Here is a 19144-nt window from a genome sequence, read left to right as displayed (position 1 = left end):
TTTTTCTTAATCAAATTAATGCTTTTAGGAAAGAGTCTCGTCACATCACTTGGACTTCTTTTTTCGTAACCTAATTCAATTTGAGCACCTCAAATCTTTGATTGGCTCCTTTAGTTTGCTTTGGATCAATTATTATCATTCCCTTTGCTTAGCAACATCATTTTCCCTTTAATATGGAATCTCCTCACTCAAGCAACTACAATAATAATAATAGTAGTAATAATAATAAAAATAAATTATATCCGTTAATCTAATTTTATCTAACAAACTATGTCTCACAATTGCATTTTAAAGTTACATCAAAAGAAGGAGCCATCACTTTTAAAAACAATTCTAATAAAAACTACTTAAAAATAATAATTAGAATAATATACTAAAGGTAAAGGGTTAAGGGAGTGGACAGTGCCTTTGATAATTATCTAAATAAAGACAACTTTTGATTATTTGAGAATAAAGTGGATTATTTTTATTTTTATTTTAATTATCGCCCCATTCTTTTCATAAAAAGAAAAAAGAAAAAATAATTTTTTATGCGTGCGACATGGTAGACGTCTCAGTGCACGCGACACCCACTACCTACCTTTGGTTAAGCTGTGCCTTGCAAGCAACGGCTGAGATCACGCAGGATCCCCTGAAGCATCTCTCGGTCCCCACACGATCATTCGGTCCGACGGCCAGGATTATTTCAGTTAGCTTCTCCCAGATGGACGCGTCAGATCACGACACCTGCGTCTATAAATAGGAAGCGGTGAGGACTTAGCAGAGGACCTGCAAGGAATAAATCAGACTACACCAAACAATAATAATAATTTCATTATTATTATTTTTGAAAAAAAGCTTCAGCATCTGGCTTCTCAGTTCTCCCGATTCGATACTAATGGGGGCGGCAAGGCATCTCGATCTCCATCTCTTCCTCCCTTAGCCAAGAAGATGATCCAACACAGCGTCTTCTTCCCTAATGAGGTCAGTTATTGTCCTTGATTCCCGTTATTTTCTCCAATTTCGTGGTCGTTCTTCTCTCTTTAATTTGTATTCTTTTGTTTCTCGGAGCTTTCATGATTGCTAGATTAATTGCTCATTCAAAAGAGCAGGCATTTGGTGAGATAATGAAGAAATTGTAAGCACAGTTCATTAGAATCCATACATATCCAAAAACCTTTATTAAGAAAGATGTTTATGAAAATAGAAAAAAAATGCTCTATTTCGAAAATCATTAATCCTGTAGATTAATTGGGCGGCAGTTTTTCTCCTCAGAATAAAAAGAAAAAGGAAAAAAAAAATTACTGGTTCCATGCAATTCTTTTCATGTTTAATTATCTATCTGTAATTTGCTCTCTGAATTTTTGCTTTACTCTTTTCCAACTTGTATATGCTTATCGGTACCAAAAATTAAAGAGCACCTTAGTTGGATTCTTAACCTTTACTTTTAAAGGTAATGACGCTATTTCCTATCTAGTTTAATTTTCTTAAAACTCCATATTGAATCTCTTTCATGTCTAATTAAGCACAATTTTAAGTAAAAACAATTATCTATTTACAAAAGCACGCAAGATGGGAACTTCTAGTAACCTAGTACAAGTTGATAACTCTTGAAAAAAAACATGTGCGAAATTACAACTTAGAAACCAATATCGAAGTCTAAATCATAGAATCTGAGTGTAATAACATTCAATTATATTACATAACACAGATCAATGTATAACCAATTTCAAGTAAACATGTAATACAATTGTGGCAAAGGTGAAGCCGTCACCTGAGCGATCCCTCCAGGGTGACCCCACACATTCTGGAAGGGCTAAATCACATGGGGGGTGCTAACATTTGGTTTTTGAGAAATTCATCATAGTGTTAATTATCTAGGCTATAGGAAGAGGAAAATATAATGTGATGTAAATGACAACTCATGTGGAGGTTTTCATGCCTAATCACGTAAATGCCCCCCTTACAGCAATCGGATCATGCATTCATGCTATAATTTAATCTCAGCCATTCACATGCAAATATTTAAATCAGTTAAATCGGACTACTGTATAGATGGCCTTGCGAGTTCTATGTGAAGGCCACCTGCATATTGGTTTTTTTTTTCTGACTTAAGGCAGAAACAATTAATACTGAAACAGAGGTGTTCATGTTGTGGATTGCCAATACCAAAATTAAACAGTGATGTTGGTTACAGAATAGTTGACATTTTCTTATTCCCATAACTATACATTACATAATGGAAATTGATGCATTGTGTAGTAAATTTCTATCTTTTGTTAGACATTATCTTTTCCTCACTATCTCATGATTATCCATATATTTCATGCATATAGGGACTCCATGATATAAAAGTGATGTAGAAGAACAAACAGATACATCAATGTAATGACAAATATGGTAATGGAGGACTACACTCAAAGCAATGGAAATTTTAACCATAGCAGCAAGGAGAGATTTGTTGAGCTCATTGAAAACACTTGTGGTCGCTATTGCCTTGGCCCAAATCCTTCCTTGGCTCGCTTCATCTACGCCCTCATCTTCCTGGTCACCTGTCTCCTCGCTTGGAGCATTAGAGACTACGGTCACAATGCTCTCTCTGAGCTTGAGAGTGAGTCCTTGCTTCACTTGTTTGTCAAATTTTTAGAAATATGGCAATTATAATTATTCTTGTGACATATAGGGCTGAAAGGTTGCCATGGTGCCCATGACTGCTTAGGAGCAGAAGGTGTGCTCCGCATAAGCTTTGGATGTTTTGTATCCTTTGTTAATCACAACTATGTCAACAATACTAACAAATACTTGTTATTTTTATAATGATTAATCCATGTTGAGTAAAAGTATCTTTTTACGAGAAAAATTGTGTGAAATTCTTTAACTTTGCTCCAGTTGTTCTTCTTTTTGATGTTTCTATCAACTGTGGGAACGAAGAAATTGGAGGACACTAGAAACAATTGGCACTCAGAATGGTGGCCTGCCAAGATCATCCTTTGGATTGGCTTCATGGTGATACCCTTCTTCATCCCATCGGCTTTTGTCCAACTCTACGGTCAGATTACTTATCATTAATTTCTTTGATTTTTTTTCTTCATTTTAATTGCTGTAATTCTAACTAACACTATATTTTTCTCAGGGAAGATTGCACACTTTGGAGCTGGGTAATGGACTTATATTTATCTTTTTTGTTTCTTGAGTTTGATTTTCCTTCATTTTTTGTTTAGATTGCTAATGGATATTCCTTTTGTCATTCCAGTGCCTTCCTCTTGATTCAGCTCATCTGTGTCATCAGCTTCATAACTTGGCTGAATGAATGCTGCCAATCAGAGAAGTATTATGAACAATGGTAAATCTAATTGTTAGGCTCATTAATTTATTTGTTATTTACTCTCAAACTTCATGATTTGAACCTTTTGCAGTCAATACCATGTAATGGCATTCTCAATGATGACATTTCTGGCATCTATAGTTGCAATTACCATGATGTACATATGGTATGTGCCCAACGTATCTTGCAAGCTTAACCTTCTCTTCATCACCTTGACTCTTGTGCTTCTGCAACTCATGACACTCACGTCGGTCCATCCGAAGGTAGACCATTGAGATTCTTCAAACATTTACTATATCTAAATATACCAAAACAAAAGCAAGTTGTGAGTTCCAGTTATTAGAAGTTTGTGACCAGAAGTATTCTGCAATGTCCTAATAGGTCAGAGGAGGATTCCTGGCACCTGGACTAATGGGAATGTACATTGTGTATCTTTGTTGGAGCGCAATTAGGAGGTAATTAATTACTTCATCTGGTTTTGTTTCTATTTTCCTTATTTTATTTCTTGGATTTATAATCGAGATCGTGTGATCCTTAACAATTCAGTGAGCCACAAACAGAGATTTGCAATAAGAAAGTAGAAGCTGCAACTAGTGCAGACTGGCTTACTATCGTGGTAATTAAATTGCCTAAAACTTCATTTGCTTTAGTATTCCTCACTAATATTTAATATTTCATTTATGTGATTCACAAAATAGTATATTCTTTTGTATGCTACGGAGCTTTGTTATTGCTGTCCTTGCCATAGTCATCGCAACATTTTCAACAGGCATAGATTCCAAGCGCTTGAAGGAGCAGCTCACTTACATGGTATCCGTTATAATTAGTACTTTTTGGAACAATTATGCTACTACTTCTTTGTTTGATTGGTCGTTACTCTTGTTTGGACAAATGCAGTTCAAGAAAACTGAAGTAGAGTCTGAGGATGAGGTTCCCTATGGGTATGGCTTCTTTCATTTTGTTTTTGCCATGGGAGCTATGTACTTTGCTATGCTATTTGTTAGCTGGAATTCACAGAACACTATGCCAAAGTAAGTTATCACCGCTATCACTTCCACACATTCACATAGTTATTATGTTTTCCTGTAAAAAAAAAAATTGGAATTGAGTCAGAGACTTTAACAGTACGTCGTGTAATGCTGACCCTTCTTTGTACCTTGCAGGTGGACAATAGACGTTGGATGGGCCAGCACATGGGTTAGAATTGTGAATGCATGGGTAGCTACTCTTGTGTACAGTTAAGCCTTTTCAATATCATCCTTTCTTATAAATTTTTTTAAAATTTATTATTATTATTATTATTATTAAAAAAAAACACACATACAGAACCTCCCTCCCTATTTGGATGTTTTTCTTGTGATGACAGTATGGATGCTAATTGCACCCCTTTTTTGGAAGAGCAAAAGACAGGCAGATCCAGTGTAGTAGAAGAGGGCAATTTCTCGATTTCTTACACAAGATTTCATGGAGCACAGGATCCTGCATCCCCAGAGATGAGATGAGATGCTGTCAAAGCATGAGATACACTTCCAAATTTCTTACATTTAGCATGCTTAATTAATGTATGATCTTTAGCTGCCTTGTAAATTTCAAAACTTTGTTATAGTTTTCATTCTTTGTCTGTGCACAAGTGTATTGCTTAATTACTCAATTGACAACAAAATGCGGATTTTATCTGAAACAATTATACTTATACTGAAAGGAATTAATTAAACAGATAAAAGAACAGAAAAACTAACTGTCAGCGACGGCCTGCAATCTCCTCAAGGTATGCCTTCAAATTAAATTACTATGCGGTGATCCACCTTCGCCGCGCGTAGCTCAGCCTCCTCCACCCCAATCCCCCTTTTCCACCTCCGCCTTCACTCCCGTCCCTCATATCTCCATCAACCACGCGTTCGTACTCTGCTCCATCGACTACGGCACGCCCACCACCGTCTCCGTCGTTGACTTCCACCTGTAGTGCGTCGCGAAGCACCCGACCGCCGGCCGGGTGCGACAGCACACTCGCCTGCGCCCACCATCCCACCACCATCCTCTGCATCTCCGCAGCCGCTGGTTCTCTGTGTTCGGCGTCGCAATTGTCTTCCGCACCACCCATAAGTACGGCCGCCAACTCACCCCAAGTTACCTCCGGAGCTCATCCATCCTCAAACTCTCCTGCATGCACTACTATGCTCCTGAACGTACGCGACCGACTTCACCGGCTTCAAATCCAGCCATTCCATGTACGGCTCTTCCTCCTCTAACCTGAACAGGTCACCTCCATTAATGGCTTCATCAGATTAGAGGCGAAGATCAGCCCGATCGGTACCAGTTGCAACTCTATCAATGGCGGCCAGCACATCTACTTCCAGTAATTACTCGTCGCGGTGATCGAAACGTTGGGCTTGTTCTCAGATCTCCGTCGACCGAGCAACTCGAAGACTTCTCTCCAGATGACAGAGGTGGCGGACTGGTTTCAGCAGAGCACGGAGGGAATCCCGTGGTCGCGCGCTACGTTGGCAAGCCACGCCAGCGAGCGGATGAGGCAGATGACACCGGCAAGGAGATGCCCGTCTTATTCATAAAATATTAAAAAATCTTAATTTTATAAAATAAAAATGATCATATCCAAAGATATAATTTTTATTTAGATTTATATAATATTTAATATTGTACAAAAATATTATAAAATTAAATTTAAATGTAAAAACGATTACAACTAATAAAATAAAAAATAAACTATGTGAAAATAATTTTATAATCTCTGTTAACATCTAACTTATGAGTAAATTAATTTTTCTTAATCATCAAATTTTCATCATGCCAATTAAGTATATAATATTCAAATTAATTTTTGAAATACAAATTAAGAGAATAACCTATCTAATTAATAAAATAATTAATTGTAATGAATCTTCATTAATTTTTTTATCATTACGATTCAATTTATTTGTATTAATTGATTTCAATTTTGTTATATATTTATATTGAAGTTTATTTAGAAGGGCGATCACAAAATCTTTTCTTTTTCAAATTAATTATATTAATTCCAACGTTCAATTCATTTAATTATATAATTTAATTAATTAAATTTCATTCATGCACATTTAGTTATCTTATTTCATTGTTTGGAAAAGTGATACACTGCCACCATTGGTCGGTCTTATTTCATTATTTTGAAAGTGAAGATTATTTTCTTTGACCAAGGAAAAGGACGACACAAGAACAAAAATATTAGTAAATTGTTATAAAATATCCAAATGGAGATAATTAGAGCACATGTCCATCAATTTCTCATTATCATAGCGGTAAAATAAATTGTGGCATGACAACCGAAAAGAGAAGAGAATGTTGAAGTACATATGAGGTCGAATACATCAGGATCAAGTCCGGGTCATCTGAGAAACATAGCAATGTTTTATTTTTGGAGTTTACCAGCACATGAAGCAGTTGAGAACAACAAAACAATTACCGCACTGGCTGTTGATTGTAGTGGTTCTTCTCCTTCTTTTTAGCAGCAGCAAGTTTAGCACTTCGCGCAGCAGCCTCTAAGGCTGCAGCTCTTGCGGTGGTATCCATCTCTTTGCTCGATTTCTTCTTCCTCATGGAGGCCGCCTTCTTTATCCTTTCCTTTACGTCAACTGCAGATGCATCCGCCGCCTCTTCAACCTCGCCATCTCCTTTATCTGGGTTCTTGTTGCCATTCTGATCTTGCTCCTCCTGTTCCTTGCTGTCTTTGGATGGTTTTTCTTTCTTGGATTTCTTTTTCTTCAAGTTTTTGGTTTCTGAAGGAACGCCCACAGTTTCCTTCCTCTCCCCCTCACTATTTTGCTCCGGTTGCTTCTTGTCTGTGCACATAGATGGAACCAAGTCAGTTATACTCACTTTATAGCTTCATATGCATATGCATGTCGTGTGAATTGAAGTTTAGTATATACAAAAAATGAACTAATTTTATGAAAGATGGCATTACCAGTCGTCTCGTCTTGTGCAGTAGTACTATCTTTATTCGCAATGCCAAGCTCATGTAGAAGTGCATCCAGCTCTGCCATTTCCTTTTTCTTAAGTTCTTTCTTTGACAGTTGCCTTTCAGCATCTTTGGGTGGTACTGGAACAGAAGCAACTTTCTCAATGGTTGGTTCTTTAGCAACGGCCTCCTCAGGTTCATTTTCAGCTTCCTCAACATCGTCATCATCACCAATATCAAGACCATCATCCTCACTTTCACTTTCCTAGACAGAGGAAAATAGAAAGTACTGGTTATAAAGCAGAAACTTAAACATCTGAGATACAAATACGAAGCAAAGATGTGTCTCTCCTGTGTGCAATAACTGCAAAAAGTAGACAAGCATTATATTTAGAAAGCAACAATGTGTTTGCTAATAGGAAATTCCCAAAACAGAAAACCTCAGATTTTTTAAAAGATTCTACCTATGATAATACAATAAAGTCATCAAAATAGTAAAATTCAAGATTCCTTCATGCTTGACCTCCAACATCTTGGTCACATGAAGGAGGCATAATTATGATTCAACTTCAAGTCCCATTACATATTCAACAGGTGTGGATTCGTATTCTATGATCCTCATCTAGAAACAACAACTTTCTGAAAGGAAGGTTATTTAAACACGAGGATTTTGAAAAAGAAAATCATTACTTCTGAAAAAAATGCTTCAGCTCAGAGAAGGTGCAAGGCAGACTAGATTAGCACCTCAATTCTTCACATCCATACTGGACCTCTCTAGGCAACTACAATCTTCGGTAAAAAGTAAACAAAATCAAAACAATAGGAGGAATATTTTACCAACCCCCATGGCATCAAAGCGGTAGAAGGAAATTTCTGGAATACCCACAGAAAAAGTAACAAACATTATTTGATCTTCAAATAGTTAAAGCATAAATACTAAGATACATTGCTAATGGAAACAAATTCCATAAGAGATATGCAAATAAAAAATTGCATATGTTAAAAAAATCGCAGTTCATACAGATAACCCTTACCGATTTCTCACCTAAGTAGAACCCTTTATATGACAATTTACACAACTATTATTAACCATTCAATTGAGTTACTTTTCCACCAGGATCCAAGGTTATGCATGATATTACACAATCAGAGTCAAGAAGCTTCATTATTTCATTTTCTGAAATAGTACAATAGTTAATCACCAGATATGGATAGCAAAGCACAAATAAATATAGGCTGAATTACATCAGGAATACTGAAATAGAATGGACAAAGTATAGGGACAATGCATCTGAGATTCATGCAGAGTAATATAGTATTTTACATTCTCTCAACGATCTGTTCAAAAATTGCAACGATTCTTTAATAATTTCCTGTTATCAAAAGGTTCAAAAAACAAGACATGTTTAAGACCTTTTTAGACCAACCAACAAGTACATTAGTGTTGTAACTAGCATAAGAACTTTCCATTAGTACTGAATTCTAATCTTCTAGAAATAAGAAACTGCTACTGTCTTCTCAGAAAATGAGATAATAAGAAAGAATCAAAGAATAGACAAGAGATTGAAAGAAGTGAACTGATAAGACTTTGCTGGATAAAAGAAAACATATTCATACATCTACAGGATCCAAAGGAAGAAAGATAGGAATAAGAATTTAGATTGAATTTTTCAACACATGGAAACCAATATTCAAAGCATTTTCTCTAAGCTGCATATGACAAATTCAAGTTTCTCTGATATTGCATATAAGTAATATTTATCATGAAATCATTGTAAAAATGGCCGCATAAGGTAAAGTGGATTTGCATGTATGCCTCGTCTGAGCAAACATTTGAGAACATAAAAAATTATTCAACCGCCAGTCTTTTGCCTGATCAATCCAATATACTGATACACCAATTAGTCTCTTTTTTCCTATATAAATAATGAAACGTGCATAACTGACTTATGATCGAGCTAAACGATTCTTCTCATACATCAAAAAAGCAACCTGATCTAACATCAATGGATTAAGCAAAAAAATTAAATGAGCGGAAAAAACATCCAAGTGCAAAAACAACCTGAAGAAATGAAATCGAACAAAAAGCATTTTTAAAAAATACGCTTGGTTTCATTGATAACAACTAACTAGCACGGTCGATTGCAATGCGTTCATATACCTCCTCTATGGTGGCTTCAACCTCCTTTTTGTGCTGCTGCTCCGACACACCCCATACAGCTTGCGGCGGAGCCGTCGTCGCATAGTAATCATCATCGTCATCATCGCCAACATCAGCCCAGGACTTGGACGTAAGAGGCGCCGGCGCCCAAAACACTTGCTTCTCCTGTTCCTTCGCTTGGCTCTTGGACGCTCCCTTGCCCTTCAACTCCTTGTCCGACTTCTTCTTCTTCTTGAGAGTCTCGAGCGCCGCGAAAACATTGGTGCTATTGATCTTCAACTGCCCATCGTCCCTCCTGCTTCCGCCTCCGACCATCTCTTCTTATCGCCGAGCCGAGACAGATCCAGTCTTCACTCTTGATATCTACCTCAAATCAAATCCAACCGTCCGGAGATGAACCAAAACACACGAATTGCTGCACAAAACAAATGCGCGAACTGCTGCAGCTTGCTAGGGACAATAAAAATGATATTTTTACAAGGCCTCCAAACAAAATTTGGAATCCAGGGAGATGATTCTCTGAAAATATATCAAAAACTTGTAAATCGATGGAAGGATTGCAAGGAGGAAGGTTGCCAGGATCGAATTATAGGGTTTGGAGGAGCTGGACGCAACACGGTGGAGAAGAGAAAGCGATTAGGGTAAGCCGATAACGTCTTCGTGCCTTCGATGACACGATCGCGTCGACATTTTCGCTTATAGTAAACTAACGCGCACCCGCCTGTAACGCTTCACGGATTCACGGGAGGTGTCAAATGGGACCCATAATTTAGTTGCGTAAAAATACGGGTTTGTTGTAGGGTAAGTATTCACGGAAGGAGGATGTTGTTGTCTAATCCTGTCTTCGAGGTACAAATACGATTAACCGGTTCCTCCATGGTGAGTGGCGAGAAATGTAAGGAGATGGTAGACGCCATGCCTGGGAGTACGTTTATTAAAATGTTCCGTGAGACTGTAAACTTCGGTTTCCTTGTGCGTTTAATGGGACCGAACTTATATTGCAAAATTGCATTTCATTCGAGGCTTGACATGATTTTTTTTTAAAAGAAAAGATGCTGTAAAATTTTAGAAGTTTTTAATTCAATATGACTTTAAAATATAAAAAATCTAAATACTATATATTCATACGGTTTTTTAAAAAAACTAATTTGTCGATTACATTATAAAAACTTTTATACTGTCTAAATATCTTTATTGTTTTTTCATCCACAGAAAAGAATTCTAGTATTTTCCCATTTACAAATAGTCAATTCAATAATTAATAAATATATATTTAACATAATTAACTATAATAATTAATGTCACTTCCTTCCTATCTTTTAAAGCCACATATATATTAACATAATTAGATATAATATATAATAAAAAAACTGAAAGGCAAAAAAAACATGAGCGATAACGACGACGAAGTTCCTTGTCTGCTTCGGCCACGGCTGCTCGGTCACTCGCATACCTTTCTGATCCATTCGAACATGATTCCCGTTTCACTACCCTCCGTCAATTTCTCACCTTCTTGTTTCTCCATCAAATTGAGAAAGCCCCCGATTCGTCACTGCTCGATCCTCTCAACACACAGATCCTTCCCCCCGAGCAATTGCTGATTTTCATCAAACTCGATCTTTCTTCTTCTTCTTTGGTTTTAGGTTTGGTTTAATTGGTTGTGGGCGTGTGAAGGAAAGGAGGAAGCGAGTCAAGATTCCACGGCCCCGCCTTTTTGTCTACGGAGCGTGTTTAATTTGTCGTCGCATAGTAAACCAATAAAAAAATGTTTTTTGTTTTTTAAATATGTGCAAGGGGAGAGGGATGATATCATGAGGTTGGTTGTTGTTGATATATACGTCTGCTATGTGAGTCCATTAGCGAGGAGGAGTTCGGTGGCTGTGGTCATTCCTAAGAATTAGGGCTTTCTTTCTCTCTGATCCCTCTCGTGTTGTACTCTCCTAGGTGTGGTAGGAGTTACTGTTGGAGGATAGAAGGCGAATGGGGTCTAAGGCCAAGCTTTCGAAGAGAGCTCTCGAGACGGATACGCCTGTCATGGTTCAGGTAGTTTCGCTCTGCTTTTGGTTTTTACATGGGTTTCGTGTAACAGCGTAAAATACTGAATATAATTTAGATCCCTATCCTATTCTTCGCGAGGTTGCTGCGACAAGAAACTTTTTCTTTTCAGTTGGGAAAAGTGATCTATGTTTTTTTATTTTGATATTTGTATATGTTGGCTACGTGCTCCGGTATTATGGTTCTTATGGTGAGAATTTTGAGTTGCTTAATTGGAACCTTTGCCCTGTCAGATTCAGAAATTGATGCGGAGTGCTAAGGATGCGATCTCACTAGCTCAGGTTTGACCCCTTGAATCCCCATCATTAATCATTGTGCTGCTGATTGGTTATTTGATTTCCCTGATGCATTCTTTTGTATGTATGCCAATTTAGGACACTTTGTTTCTTCAAATTGTATAAATTAATTTAGTTTCTGTAATTGATTTTGATAAATGAGAATTGAATTGCAACAATTACTTTCTGGGTTTGATGCTCGTGATCCAGTATCTTCTAAAACTCATGTTTATGATCTCAAACATCTTGTTAAACAAGTATTTCTTTCACTTAGCAAACTATGTTAAATGCTATTAACTTTCCTTTTGCCTATCATATGCCCTCAAGTATTTCTTCTAAAATGTTAGTTTTAGACTTATTGTGTGAATCAATGAAGTCTTGATTCGGATGTGAGACTTTTGATGTAATAAACATTTTCCCTAATATTTGTCATATTAATTATTTATACTCATCAATCATCTCCATGTAGGGTGTAGTCTATTGGCAACCACCTGAACAGGCTTTAGAAAAAGTCAAAGAACTTGTTTGGGAACCTTCAATTAGTAAATATGGTGCTGATGAAGGTCTTCCAGAACTAAGGAAGGCTTTGATTGAGAAGGTATTTCCTAATCAACTAAAATATCAGGTTTTGCATTCGTGACAGCTTGAAATTGTTCATCTAATTAAGCTCATGTTGTAGCATTTGTAGTGGAATTTGCCTTTCTAAATTTTTTATTCTACTGGAATTGTTAAGTTTTTCTCCTAAACATATCTTAATAGTCATGACAGAAGCTCTAAATAGCTGTTGATGGTTGAAGTAGTTAATGGCTGTGACTATTGGTACTAGTTATTACTTTAAAGTGCAGTAATTGGTAATTGTATAGAATATAAAAACATTTGTGCTTCACCGAGAATGTATCTTTCAAAAGATGCATCTTTCCAACAGAAAATATGGATTAGTATTCTTGAATGATCATTTCTAAGCTTGCAGCATGCCAATTTTCTTGTGCCCATTCTAATTTTAAAGCCATTGATGATGTTGGTCGCTGGAAGGTTATTTGGGCATGATCATTGCTATGATTATTTTTCTTCTATTTCTTATATAAATTCAGTTTTGATACTAGCGTTATCAGAATATTTAAGGAATTTTTATCATTTCCAGTCAATTTACTTGTTTCCATTAACAACTTTCTACCTTCATCAAAATTAAAAAGAAAATTCACTTCTGCATTTTGTATCTGCTATATAAATTCATTCAGCTAATATTATGCCTTGGCTGCAGTTACAAAGGGAGAATAATCTGAATAAGGCTGCAGTTATGATCACAGCTGGTGCAAATCAGGTGATCAACTTTCCATCATAAATATTCATCTTCCAAGTTTTCTCGTATCTTTTGAGAAAATACCCAAAGTGAAGTTGTCAATCAATTCAATGCCGTCTTTTTTATACCAAGGAACTATTTCCATCTAGTCATCTACAATTGGATCTTCTGTATGATCTTCATCCAAATTTCTTCATTTAAATTCATGTTCAAAGAGTATTTCATGCCAACTGGACTCTGGAGGAATAGGTGTTCTACTAGACTTCACATTAAGTCTATTCGTTTACTTATTAAGACAGTAATGTTACCAGTTCACACATGCTTGTTGAAACCGGCTAAATTTATTCATATCCTAATAAAATGATAGATATGAGAAATCTTTTGTTGAGGAGGTATTCTTGCTTTTTAAACTAATTCTCATCCTCAAAAACTCTAAACGAAGTTGATAAATTTGTATGACAACTAAATGTACTCTGATAATGACTAATTAGGCTTAATTCTTTGAGCCACTTTATGTAGTTTATGCTAGGGCTTTGTGACTTTGTTGTTTAATCAACTATCTTAGAGTTTGCTTCGATTGTTGTATATGCTTTACAGGCCTTTGTAAACGTGGTACTTACCCTGTGCGATCCAGGGGATTCAGTTGTCATGTTCGCACCATATTACTTCAATGCTTACATGTCATTCCAGATGACTGGCATTACAGACATATTGGTTGGGCCTACTGACTCTAAAACACTTCAACCAGATATAGGCAAGTCTCTTGTTGCCTAGTTTGGTTGAGTTAAATCACTGACGCTAACTTTTGCTGAATCACTTATTTTATATTCTGGGGTTAACCATATCCAAGATCAAAAATCATCTGTTGACCTGTCAAATGATATTATTTTCCCCCTTAATTGGTGCAGAATGGTTAGAGAGGACTCTGTTACAAAATCCCGTCCCAAAACTAGTTACTGTTGTAAATCCAGGAAACCCTTCAGGGGCCTACATCCCAGAACCTCTTCTCCTGGTAAATGACTTACATATTGATATAATTTTGTTTCTCGAAGTGTGCTGCCATTTCTTTGACCTGTTGAATTTGTTTTTCTTTTCCAGAAAATGTCAGATCTTTGTAAAAGAGCTGGTGCATGGTTTGTCGTAGATAATACATATGAGTAAGTAATATTGTTTTGTCACTTCACACGCATAATTTCATTCTGATGCAATACATACAGTTATTTTTACTAATGAATTCTACATGTTTTGAAGGATTCAACTCATTTTGGTATATCTTTATACAGATCCATAGCAGCATATACCAGCAAAACATGAACAATCAATAAAAGATTGACATAAGAAGCAACTTTTGATTAATGATGATTGCTTTATGCTCGTATGACATAGATGATATTGATGTCGATCTGTTACAACAGTTTACTTGTGTTGGAGTAAGAAAGCTTTTAATTGAACTGACTAGGATTTGTTGTACAAGACTTTACAGTAATTTCATCTCATGAAGGATATACACTGTTTACAACTGACATTTTTTTTTAGTCTATGTAACACACCTCTACACAAGGAATTTAGGTTTTACTATTTTAGCTTTAGAGATATTTAACAATCATAAGGAGGGACCGTGATTCTGCAACATTCTTCTGCTTATTTGGTTCCATCTGCATTCATTCCTCACTTAACATTCATCTGCTGACTTTGTTTGTTCTCAAATATAACGCGGTGCAGATATTTCATGTATGATGGGTCGAAGCATTCTTGCATTGAAGATAACCACATAGTCAATATCTTTTCGTTTTCTAAAGCGTACGGAATGATGGGATGGCGCGTCGGATATGTAAGTGAACAGATTGTGTTCTCCATAGTGTTCACAAAGTTGTATATATTTTGATCTCGAATACTACTATCTCATATATAGATTGCCTATCCGGAAGCCGATGATGGTTTTGCGGCTCAACTGCTCAAAATCCAAGACAACATACCCATCTGTGCCTGCATCATAAGCCAGCGTTTGGCCCTCCACTCCCTGGAAGTTGGACCAGAATGGGTCCGAGAAAGGGTGCAGAAGCTCGTAAAGAACAGAGAGATGCTGGTGCAGGCTTTGGCTCCACTCGGGGAAGAAAATGTCAAGGGTGGCGAGGGTGCCATCTATCTCTGGGCAAAGCTTCCCGAGAAATTCCCCGACGACTACGAGGTTGTCAGATGGCTGGTGAAGAAGCACCATGTGGTCGTCATTCCTGGTAGCGCCAGTGGTGGTCCGGGCTATCTACGAGTTTCATTCGGTGGCTTGAAGGAGGCTGACTGTGAGGTTGCTGCCTACCGGCTGAAAAAAGGTTTAGAAGAGCTGATGAAGGATGGCATGGTTGAGTAACTGTGATCGACTCGGCTGCCTCAAATGCACTCGTGGGGCTTCAAAGTGCGAGTGATCATATTTCATTTGCCTTCTTGACTGACGAACGCAAATAACACCGATCGAGTCAGATGCAAATGCTTGTTGCATCCATAGTTTCTTTTTGGTTTTCCATTACGAAAGGCACTGGAACTTTAGTGGACTTGGTCGATGTACTTTTGCTGAAACAGAAGAAACGTAACCATTCAATTGATGAGCATCTGTATAAATTCCTTCGCCTCGCGACGAGTGCAACGTCGTGGGCATCATCGGCTCCTCGAACGCCGCCTAGCTTTCCTCCCCATGTCCTCCAACGCCGCAACCAAAAAGACATCGACATCATCTCCACCGACAAGGCCACTCTGCACTATGATATCAGCCTAGGTTTTGTCTTCTCCGATCCCCGCATCATCACCACACTCAAGGGCGATCGATCGGCCATGCGGTACTCCGCCCACACCCTCGCCAACAATTCAACTCCCTCCTTCTGCCTTCTTCTCATCTCGATGATGCCCTCATCGCTGGGTGGATGACAAGGCCTTGCAACGGTGCTCACTGTCTTCGTTGCGACATTGGATGCGCAACGTATGTCTGCCGACGGTAACGAGTGGTGGTGCAAGCGACAGCAGATCGAGGAGGCCAACAAATCGAGGCACATATGTATAACATAGAGTCTAAAGTAGATTTGTCTGTTATATATATCATTTTCCATAACAGCACGCACAGTCATGAATATAATAACTTAGTATGATATATATATCATTTTCCATAACAGCCCGCACAGTGATGAATATAATAACTTTTTTTTTTCCTTTTGGGAGTTGCAACTGCTGCGGCATGACAAGAACAAGATCAAGCAAAAAGTATTCGAGATGTTTAAGTGAAAAAAAGTTTGGCTAAACATATGTTTGGTGCCAAATAAGAGCAACAAATTCAGAAAGTGTGTTAAAAGAATTTGGACATGGATTCACAAATTCAGTTTCGTTACCTTTTCTTTCTGGCAGAAATGTGGCAAAATTTCTAAAGAAAGATTCCATACCTTTTGCTGTTTAAATTTATGATTTTTGGACATCCTTGTCAACCACTGCAGACCAAGATCTCTTCCACCAAAAACAAAAACACTAATCGAGCTGAATGTTTGTTTAATTTTACAACTTGGCATCGTTAGAATAATGAGTTAGTTAAAACAATATATCGTGAACTTGGAATAGGCTCTAGTTCACATAGCCACATGTTTGAAAGTTATGAACTCGTGAATTCAGTGCAATTTCATGACTTAACTCTGGTAACCAATAGGCTACGAGAAGATCAAAATGAACCAAACTAAGTTTTGTTTCCTAAACATAGGCCATCTACCTATTGCTAATTTAGACAACAGTGATCATCTTGTATAATCTTACTTCCCTCAAGCCTTAAGATGCAATTCACAGAATCCTTGCATCTTAGTTTACAGTGTCAACTAGTATCAATTTTTTTGTATTAGACCTCATTAAATACTAAGCTTTTAAGGTACAACAAAATTCAAGTCTACTATACCAATCATTTGACTCTTATCCAAGTCTAAGTAGGAAGTCAGCTAAACAATAACCATTCTGTGGCTAATGAACCAGTTTATCTCCTAAGTTGTCCACCACCTGGTTGGCTTCTGCATAAAAAGTTTAATGTTTATCAGATATGTACAAGCAAATGTATGGTGTTGATCCTAATTTTGCTATCGTTGACGACTCTTGTTGGGTATTCAAGAATCCAACCGATAGATGTTCAGCACTTAATGGTAGCTTCCGAAGACTGAAAGTTCAAAAAAGTTGTTCCAATAATTAAGGATGAAGTTATAGGTGAACAAAAAATTAGCATAAACACTAGACAGGAAAAAACTCGATGAACAAATACCGTTTAGGAAAATTAAGCACTATAGCACAAGTTTGCCTACTGAATGAGAAGAGCAATCTAATACAAAGAGATCATACAGCTGAATCCTTGCTGGAGAGACCTGACCTTTCACTTTCATCTTCAGAGTCAACCTTACCTACCACACTTGCCTGCTTCGAAATTGTAGATCCATGTTGATTTGGTCCTTTACCAGTAACTGATTGCTGATAAAGAACTCCCCCAACAAGTGTTAAAAGCAAGCCAACTAAACCGAGTGGGCTTGCATGCTTATCCCATATCAATACGTTGATTGCAACAGTAAGAAACTTATTGACAACACCCGTAACTGTAAATGCAGTGGCAGATACTGCTTTCCTTGCGGCAAACCCGAAGAAACTGATCAACAATCCAAAAACACAAGACAAAGCAACTGCAAAGAAAGCAACAAAATCAAACCAATTCTCTGAGCGTGATCCATAAGTGGTGATAACATCTGCGTATTCTCCAGTAACAATCCAAAAGACAGGTGCCATCATCAAGGACAGAAGATTGTTGTAGAAGACAAAACCCCAAGTATTCAGTCCTAGGTATGTGACCATGTGCTTGATGTAAACCATCTCAGTCGTGATAGTTATCAAATAAGCAACGGCCCAAGAGTATGCAGTGAGAGTGAATGCTGAATCAGTCACGACGTAGCCAACTGCACCCCCAAGAATAACTACAAGAGAGAAGAATGTGAACTTGGAAGGGCACGGCTGCTTTCTGAAGATGGTATCAGCAACGGCAACAAGAAATGGAGTCAGGGACCGGAACACGATGAAAGTATCGACGTTCGCATGCCTTAGGAGATTAGTATTGGTGAAAATGGCAAGGTAGAAGACAGTTGCTGCAGGCAAAAATTTCTTGGCTGTCACGAAGTTAAAAGAATCATGGTAAAGAAAACCAAGCTTTCCCAGAACCCAAACACCAAGAGCCGAGGTCAAATACTGCAATGCCGTCAACAGGCCAGGATAGTTGAACATTGTAATGGCAAACTTATTGATGACGGCGAGCAAACTAGAACAGAGGGCATAGCCTACGACCAGGCTACTCGTCGCGTAAGTTTGTTTCGAAGAGTCAAGTTTGATTAGGTCCATGTCTGTGTCCGCTGCTGTAAGATCCAGAAACAATCTTGTTTCAATTTCAACTGTTCAACCTAATCGAGCCACCTCAACAATCCAGCATAATAAGAAAACAAAAAGAAGGAATCTATTTCATTTTAGGCGCAAGTTAGATCCAAATAAAAGATCAGAAATAGTAAAAAAAAGGGTTTTAGCATCTTAGACTTCGTTCGATGTAGAGAAGAAATCTGCAGAGCACATTTTTCGTACCTCCCTTTCGGAAGAAGAAGAAATCGACGACTCCGGGGCGTTTGGATATCTGAGTCTTCGTGCCGGCAACGAAATTTGGGGGGCAAATGTTGGTCAGCAAGAAAAAAAGCAGATCAGAAAGACACGATGAAAGATCATGCCTGAGAGGAAAGTGATTTGATTTGGTAACGCGGAATCACAGACGCATCAGTAAATGATTTCCAAACCTGCAACTCGAAGTCTCAAACGATCTGCAGGAACAGAAGAAGTTATAGGAACAATTGTTTTAGAAATTTAGGCATTTTAATCCTTTACCGAGACAATGTTTCCCTAATGCGGTGTACATCGGGAATAATAGAAAGTAGTTTAAAACATATTTTAATTAATAAATTTTAAATTACACTCCATATACTTTTTTTTTCAATTTATAATTTCTAATATAAAAATATTGGGGAAAAAATTAAATTATTTCTTCCTTGCCCTTCCTTCCATATAA

At 37.5% G+C, this 19144-nt stretch overlaps 4 protein-coding genes across 8 annotated transcripts; 2 read left to right on the top strand and 2 right to left on the bottom strand.

Annotated features, from left to right (window-relative positions):
- The first annotated feature begins 786 nt into the window (after positions 1 to 786).
- On the top strand, positions 787 to 4927 carry LOC141839837 (uncharacterized). 5 transcript variants are annotated; one of them, XR_012602717.1, is made up of 14 exons: positions 787 to 963; positions 2316 to 2590; positions 2663 to 2736; positions 2869 to 3028; positions 3113 to 3137; positions 3233 to 3322; positions 3396 to 3567; positions 3686 to 3759; positions 3851 to 3920; positions 4025 to 4114; positions 4202 to 4245; positions 4322 to 4335; positions 4468 to 4541; positions 4671 to 4740. XR_012602717.1 is itself a non-coding variant. In XM_074727676.1 (13 exons), the coding sequence occupies exons 2-13, from the start codon at positions 2368 to 2370 to the stop codon at positions 4727 to 4729; spliced, it is 1155 nt and encodes a 384-aa protein (XP_074583777.1). In that variant the 5' UTR covers positions 787 to 963; positions 2316 to 2367; the 3' UTR covers positions 4730 to 4927. The 5 variants fall into 5 exon arrangements, 3 of the variants coding, with proteins under 3 accessions (XP_074583777.1, XP_074583775.1, XP_074583778.1); XR_012602718.1 differs by lacking the exon at positions 4322 to 4335 and having other exon boundaries at positions 4003 to 4114; positions 4671 to 4710; XM_074727676.1 differs by lacking the exon at positions 4322 to 4335 and having other exon boundaries at positions 4671 to 4927.
- Positions 4928 to 6569: 1642 nt separating this feature from the next.
- Positions 6570 to 10106, bottom strand: LOC141840914 (uncharacterized). Its single transcript, XM_074729016.1, has 3 exons — positions 9418 to 10106; positions 7263 to 7521; positions 6570 to 7137 (listed from the first exon to the last, which is right to left on the bottom strand). The coding sequence occupies exons 1-3, from the start codon at positions 9730 to 9732 to the stop codon at positions 6758 to 6760; spliced, it is 954 nt and encodes a 317-aa protein (XP_074585117.1). The 5' UTR covers positions 9733 to 10106; the 3' UTR covers positions 6570 to 6757.
- Positions 10107 to 10947: 841 nt separating this feature from the next.
- LOC141841252 (aromatic aminotransferase ISS1-like) lies at positions 10948 to 15644 on the top strand. The gene is made up of 9 exons (XM_074729401.1): positions 10948 to 11460; positions 11706 to 11753; positions 12217 to 12345; positions 13009 to 13068; positions 13645 to 13801; positions 13956 to 14059; positions 14146 to 14204; positions 14770 to 14878; positions 14960 to 15644. The coding sequence occupies exons 1-9, from the start codon at positions 11398 to 11400 to the stop codon at positions 15410 to 15412; spliced, it is 1182 nt and encodes a 393-aa protein (XP_074585502.1). The 5' UTR covers positions 10948 to 11397; the 3' UTR covers positions 15413 to 15644.
- Positions 15645 to 17266: 1622 nt separating this feature from the next.
- On the bottom strand, positions 17267 to 18900 carry LOC141840591 (GDP-fucose transporter 1-like). The gene is made up of 3 exons (XM_074728632.1): positions 18876 to 18900; positions 18670 to 18724; positions 17267 to 18449 (listed from the first exon to the last, which is right to left on the bottom strand). Exon 3 carries the CDS (start codon positions 18433 to 18435, stop codon positions 17392 to 17394), a length of 1044 nt encoding a protein of 347 aa, XP_074584733.1. The 5' UTR covers positions 18436 to 18449; positions 18670 to 18724; positions 18876 to 18900; the 3' UTR covers positions 17267 to 17391.
- Between the last annotated feature and the right edge of the window lie 244 nt (positions 18901 to 19144).

This window comes from Curcuma longa, chromosome 11 (assembly GCF_044706935.1).
Source record: "Curcuma longa cultivar G26 ecotype Majalengka, Jawa Barat chromosome 11, ITB_CL_G26_1.1, whole genome shotgun sequence".
Taxonomy (NCBI): domain Eukaryota; kingdom Viridiplantae; phylum Streptophyta; class Magnoliopsida; order Zingiberales; family Zingiberaceae; genus Curcuma; species Curcuma longa.
The sequence above is the reverse complement of the archived record's forward strand: the minus strand, read 5'-3'. Positions and strand labels throughout refer to the sequence as shown.